At 32.0% G+C, this 7,236-nt stretch overlaps 1 protein-coding gene across 1 annotated transcript; it reads left to right on the top strand.

Annotated features, from left to right (window-relative positions):
• The first annotated feature begins 3,820 nt into the window (after window positions 1-3,820).
• On the top strand, window positions 3,821-6,646 carry LOC102592777 (UDP-glycosyltransferase 86A1-like). The gene is made up of 3 exons (XM_006345755.2): window positions 3,821-3,941; window positions 4,992-5,543; window positions 5,611-6,646. The coding sequence occupies exons 2-3, from the start codon at window positions 5,003-5,005 to the stop codon at window positions 6,534-6,536; spliced, it is 1,467 nt and encodes a 488-aa protein (XP_006345817.1). The 5' UTR covers window positions 3,821-3,941; window positions 4,992-5,002; the 3' UTR covers window positions 6,537-6,646.
• The last annotated feature ends 590 nt before the right edge of the window (window positions 6,647-7,236 follow it).

Consider the following 7,236-nt stretch of genomic DNA (forward strand, 5'->3'; position numbering starts at 1 on the left):
AAACTTGATTCTGAATAGAAAATGAGGACATTCTATTAATCAAATAATAAGATGCAAGGACTTCTACACCTTTCTTGTCTTTTTTTATCTTCTTCATGTCTAATATTTTTCTATTCATTCTGATTTTCTATCGTGATATAAATTTAAATTAATTGAGTTTTAAAAATGAATTTCAGACACTAGATCAAAAAGAAATATAGATAGACTTACAATGAGATTTGAGGCTCTAATATAAAGTCCACATACTAAGTGACAAATTAAAAAAAAATTAATAACAAGTACTTAATTTTAATTAGTTAGTATAAGTTGAAATAAATGAAATTCTTCCCCTAAATTAAATGTCTCATTTATTGATAAAACAAATATTACTTTTTATAAATTTTATGTAATATAAATTTAAATTAATCGAATCTGCAATTTTGAATTACAAATAGTTAATAGTTTCATCCATTCTTTCGAATATATAAAACCAAAAGGCATAATATATAAACATGACCCTTAACTTGGCCTCAACAGACAACTATGCCCTCCAATTTTGAGTGTGCACAAGTAGACACTTAAACTTGTATAAAATTAAATAAGTAGACACACGTGTCCTACATGGCATAATACACGTAGGACGTCATGTTGGACACAAAATTGCCTCGTAGGGTGCCATGTAGGACAGATGTGTTTATTTGTTCAATTTTATACAAGTTTAAGTGTCTACTTGTGCACACCCAAAGTTAAAGGTCATAGTTGCTAGCTGACGCCAACTTAAGGGTTATGTTTATTGCAGATAGACTCAACATTTTGTGGCTTACACATGACCACCCAAGAACTCATGTGCACCCAAAAAAGGAATAATAAAAATGTATTTTAAAAATTATATTTCATGTGTAGTTTTTTGTGTTTATACTAGATACAGGACCCCGTGATGTGATGTCATGCAACTTGGAAAGTTATCGAAATTTTATATGATTTTAGAAATATTTAAGTTGTTAATTATGGTAATTTTAAAAATAATATATATTACTCTCTTTGTTTCAGTTTAGGTGACATATATAAGATTTCAAAAATTAATCATTTTTATGTCTTTTAAATATATTAAATTGTTAATTTTTGTAATTTATAGTACTTTCTTAACATAATTTTCAAATAATACATGTCACATCCCATGTCCCAAATCATGTGGAATTGATAGATTTTTTGGAGTCAAGTAATTTTTTTTTATATGTATTTTAATTTTTTAAAATTGTTAATTATTATGATTTATAGTACTTTTTACGTCAATTTCAAATAATATATGTTTATCATATAACCCATTTTATGTGGTACCAATAGAGTGTCAAGAGTTAATCGGATTTTTTTATATAACTTTTAAATATTTAGGTCAATTTCAAATAATATATGTTTATCATCTAACCCATTTCATACGGTACATTCGAGTTTTCTTTATATAACTTTCAAATATTTATATTATTAATTATTGTGATTTATAGTATTATTTATATAATTTTTAAATTTATAACCAACAAAAAGAATAAGAGAAATAAATTTAATACAAAAAAATACTAACTTTGTCCCTAATTACTTGTCCACTTTTCCTTTTATAGTTGTCCATAATTACTTGTCCATTTTGACAAATCAAGAAAGGACAATTTTTTTTTTACCCTCAATTAAAGGGAAAAGGGACAAATATACCCCCGAATTTTCGAAAATGGTATGTCAATACCCTCCGTCATACTTTTCGTCCATCAGAGCCTCTGCCGTCCAATAATTGGTGCACATTTGCCACTCCCACTAACGAAAATAATTAGTGACACGTGGCGCAATCCTACGGCTCAACCCAATTTGACCTATTAATAAACCCAAAATTTAAATACCCTCCCCAAATTTCAACATCGGCAAGCTGATTACACTATCAACAAAGCACATCAGAGACTCTAATATATTGCCTTTTTTTTATCATAAATATAATCATAATTAAAGAAAAATAGTGAAATTTTCAGTAGTTGTTCATACTAAGAAAGAGGCATCAGAGAATTGTATTTGAATCAACAAGTTTAATCTATAAACTTTCAAAGTTTGATGGTATAATTATTCATCATCACAGCCTCAAAGATACTAGATTTAGAGATTCAAAATCAGATCGGAAAAACACAAAATATAACTAATTGAAATGATCCTACTTTACTGATATTTGCATAAAAATGGGTTAACTCGGTGAGTGAAGATACATTAGGAAAAGACCCAGTAAATTCATTATTACCAACATCCAAGTAATTCAAGCTAACACACTTGTTCAAATCATCAGTAACTTTTCCAGAAAATGAATTCTAACCCAGAGAGCTTTTCCAATGAGTTAAGTGAACATATTTTATCAAAAGGAACAAACCCAGAAATTCTTTGACTGGCCCATCGGAATTGCAAGTGATGCTAGTGAACTTACAGAGAGGAGTATTGGGTTCCCAACTTTTGAATACATTGATGGTGGGGTTTGATAAAGAGGATTTGATGGATGGAAGTGTTTGAAGCTTGTCGGAAAAAGGGACGGGGAAGAGAAGGAAGAAAGAAAAAATAGCAAAGAAGAAGATAATGGGCGGGTTTTTCGGATTTGGGTTAAAAGATTGGCCAAACCAGGTTGAGCCGTAAGATTGCGACACATGTCACTAATTATTCTTCTGTTAGTGGGAGGGGTAAATGTGCACCGATTATTGGACGGCAGGGGCTCTGATGGACAAAAAGTATGACGAAGGATATTGACATACCATTTTTGAAAATTCGAGGATATATTTGTCTCTTTTCCCTCAATTAAATGATTAATTACTTTGAAAAACGTAGAACTTTTCATCCACTTCATAATTAATAGGGGTAAAATGATAAACTCATTATATCATCAATTATTTTTTTAATAGGTGTATCAATATAAAAGTGGAGGGAAAGAGGAAATACTAAATAGTAATGAAAAATATTATTATTACAACTCTACTACTAAGTATACAAATGTTTAAATGAAAAAAGGGATGAGGGACAGGCATAGAAAAGTGAGCCCATGAGTTGTGCCGACAGTTCAACAAAACAGTAATTTTTTATAGGAATATGAGTCATTATGTAAATGTTAATTGGTTTTTTGGTCTAATAAAAAAAAAGGTACACCTTTTAAAGTAAGAAATTACAAAGGCTTAAAGGAAGGAAAAAGTAGAAATTCCAAAAATATCCTTGTCATACAAGCAGATACGTTGACAAAGACATGCCTGCTTGTAGACTCTTCTACTATGTAGTAAAGTAATTATTAGAGTATATTCCTATACCTTTTGAAATCTTAAATTAAAAAAATAAAAAAAATTAGTGAATAGGTTAAAATCCTCATAATGTATTTATCATTATTTTGCAAAATCCATGTTAAAATATTTGTAGAGGAATATGATATGCTGCGTGAATATCACGTTTTAAAAGCTTCTTTAAAAAGTTCTTTTTAAATGATAGTATATATTATTTCCTTTTTTGGAGTGAATAAATTAAAATTTTCTTAAACTGTCATAACTTTGTGATATTATATAAACTTATTAGGTGCTCACATATTTACTGAACTATCATGAAATTATTGTGCCACGTGAATTCATTTTTAAGATTTTTTTCATCTTTTATGCATCTTTCTTTATAAGTTATTTTAAATATTTTACTGTATATTTCAATTTTCAAATTTTAAAAAATATAATTTAGATATGAAACTAAAAAAAAAAAATGAAAGATAATAATTTAGGAAGACTAACCAGTTTACTCTCTTTTTAAAGAATAAAAGAATCACAAGTGGCTTTTTTTATTCTAAAAAAAGGAGGTGATCTGTGGCTTTTCTTTTTAGATAAAGCCAACATAACTTTAACCTTTTCTACTACACTATAATTCATTCAAATAATTGCTTGAGGAACTATCATTTCTGTACCTGAAAGAACATACAGGTGAGCTTTGAAACTTCTTGAACTTGTATATAAATTTTTTTTTATGTAATATTAGATTGAGATGAGCTTAAATAGAGCAATATGAATTAGTGAAGATTCATGTAGTTGACTTCAACTTATTTGAGACTACAATGTTGTTGTTTTTTTTTTTTTTGGGAGGTTTGTTGAACTTGTGTTGATCCTCTACAAATGCATTATTTGGACGATCTGATACATATCTGCTAGCATTTTTAAAGAGTCCGAGCAACATAGTTAATAAACAAAACATATGAGATCTAGCAGTCAGTTGGAGGAGAAATTAGGAAGACTTAACATGTCAAATCTTGATTGGCTTCCTACTTTTTCATGTTAAGTTAGTGTTAGCCATAAATTTTAGGAGTACTTTTTAAAAATTTATTTTCAAAGATCTGTTTGACTAGTTGTTAGGACTTCTCCTTAGAAAACTTCAAATTCCAGAAATCATAAATCCAAAAACTTCAAGTTTCAACCAAAGGATAGCATTATGCTCCTGTTTAGCCATAGATTTTGAAGTTGAAACTTGAAGGTTTTGAAGTTGTGTTTGAACATATATGAAATTTTTTTTTGATGTTTTGTGAGTGGAAGTCTAAAAGCTGAAATTTGATACATTTGAAGAAAATCTGATCAAATTTCATGGCCAAACGGATATTGATGAAATCTACGGCCAAACACTAGCTTAGTTTTCTGTAGTTATTGGTTTTTACCTTTGAATGAAGTTGCTGACCATGTTGGCTTCTTATGTCATGGAATTAAGTTCGATGCTTATAAGGGTGGAGATTGTTTCTGATAGACCCTCGACTCGAGTAACAATGTTCATAAATATGAATTATGTAAATGAAACATCAAACTGGGACAAAAAAGTTGAAGGTTCAGAACTTCTAAAGCTAAAATCCAAGCCACATACAAGCCGAGTTGTATGATAATAGACTGACACTGCTTATGAAGAATTCTGTGTACGTCGTTGCTTGCTGTCACGAGTTAAAATTCACCGATAGTGTAAAACGTGTCACTAACTGTTTCCCATTACTACAGGCACCAAAAAAATGGAACCAGAAGAAAACATCAAGCTTCATGCCATAATGATACCAGTACCACTACAAGGCCACATTGTACAATTCATCAATCTTGCAATAAAGCTTGCATCAAAGGGTCTCACCATAACTTTTGTCAATACACATATAACTCATCAGAGGTTGATGAAAGCTCAACCAGTCTCTGAAAACTCATCGGATTACAACATTTTCTCCGAGGCACAGAAGTCTGGCCTTGACATACGATACACAACGATAAGTGATGGTTTCCCACTGAATTTCGATAGGATGGGGAACCATGATCAGTTCATGGAAGGGTTGTTCCATGTTTTCTCAACACATGTGGATGATCTAATTGGAAATCTTGTCAATTCTAATAATCAGAATCCTCCAGTTTCCTTCCTAATTGCGGATACTTTCTTTGTCTGGCCATCAGCAATCGCGAAGAAATATGATCTTGTTAACATATCATTCTTTACTGAAGCAGCTCTGGCATTCACAAGTTACTATCATATGGATCTCTTAAAAATAAATGGTCACTTTGGTTCCCAAGGTAACATTTTAGCTATAGCAAGTTGCATTGTACTGATAATGTATTAAAATTTTGAACTGTTTAACAGATAATCGTGAGGACACGATAGATTATATACCAGGCGTTCAAGCTATTGAACTAGGAGATCTTCCTTCATACATTCAAGATTCCGAGCCATGGGGTACAATGCACCGATACATATTCAAGTCACTTGAAGATGCAGGGAAAGCGGACATGATCATTTGCAACACAGTACAAGAGCTAGAGTCCTCAACAATAGCAGCTCTACAAGAGAAGAAGCCATTCTATGCACTAGGACCAATTTTCCCAAATGGCTTCACCAAAAGCACCATTCCAACGAACCTACGGATGGAATCAGACCCCACACGGTGGCTAAACGGTAAACCAAAAGGTTCAGTTATGTACATTTCATTTGGGAGTCTTGCAAACATTAGTAGACAAGATATTCTTGAAATGGCTCATGGACTTCTCCTTAGCAGAGTTAGCTTTATTTGGGTGGTTCGTCCCGACATCACATGGTCATTAGAAAGTAATCTTTTGCCACCAAGATTTGAAGACGACGTAAAAGACAGAGGATTAGTGGTGTCATGGTGTAGCCAAATTGATGTAATTTCACATCCAGCTATCGGAGGATTCTTGACACATTGCGGGTGGAATTCAGTTTTGGAGAGTAGTTGGTGCAAAGTTCCAATGTTGTGTTTTCCTATATTCACTGATCAATTTACAAACAGGAAACTGGTAGTCAATGAGTGGAAGGTTGGTTTTGATCTTAGCAGTGGAAGAATCCTCAAAAGACATGAAATTGCACAGAAAATAGACTGTTTCATCACTGAAGCCAATAAGTTAAGGATCAATCTAGAGGAAACGAGGAAGAAGCTCGAAGATGCATTATCCGAAAACGGATCTTCAGGAAGAAACTACAAACAATTAATCTGTGACATCAAGTCCAAAATTCAGCAGAAAAGCAAGAGTAACAAGACAAGCTTTATTTAGTATGGTAACTAGAAGAAATATCTGTATTGGAATAAAATGCATCTCCATAATGAGTTGGAGGAACATTACATATGATCACACCTATTTTAAAGGCATATTTTCACATTTACGAGCCAATTTTTAGAAATTACGTGTCTTTCTTGGTTTTTCGTGTGTATTAGCCCATGGATCCAGCACCTTGGGAGCACCCAAATTTTTTTTCTGAAAAATCTTTATGAGGACTTTCGTAATGAGCAGGGGAAACATTACGTATAGTCACACCATTTTTTAGGCATCTTTTCACATTTACGAGCCAACTATCAGAAAGTACACTTTCTCTTTTTTTGTGTGTATTAGTCCATAGATCTGGCGCCTTAGAAAATCCAAAAAAAAATTCTGAAAAAAACTTTATGAGGATCTCTGTAATAATTTGAGAAAACATTGTGTATAGTCCCACCATTTTAAGGCATATTTTCGCATTTACGAGCCAACTTTTAGGAATTAGCCGACTTTCTTGATTTTTTGTGTGTATAAACCCATGGATCTGGCGCCTTGGAGCACCCAAATTTTTTTTTTGAAAATATTATGAGAACCTCCGTAATGAGTTGGGGAAGTATTGCGTATAGTCCCACCATTTTTAAGGCATATTTTCGCATTTACGAGCCAACTTTTAGGAATTAGCCGACTTTCTTGATTTTTTGTGTGTATAAACCCATGGATC

The sequence above is a fragment of the Solanum tuberosum genome, unplaced genomic scaffold (genome assembly GCF_000226075.1).
Source record: "Solanum tuberosum cultivar DM 1-3 516 R44 unplaced genomic scaffold, SolTub_3.0 scf00072, whole genome shotgun sequence".
Classification (NCBI taxonomy): domain Eukaryota; kingdom Viridiplantae; phylum Streptophyta; class Magnoliopsida; order Solanales; family Solanaceae; genus Solanum; species Solanum tuberosum.

Bases quoted from the DNA above. Each gene is read 5' to 3' on its own strand.
- LOC102592777 (XM_006345755.2), top strand. From the start codon at position 5,003: ATGGAACCAGAAGAAAACATCAAGCTTCATGCCATAATGATACCAGTA. The intron at 5,544-5,610 runs GTAACATTTTAG...ACTGTTTAACAG, and splicing joins TGGTCACTTTGGTTCCCAAG to ATAATCGTGAGGACACGATA.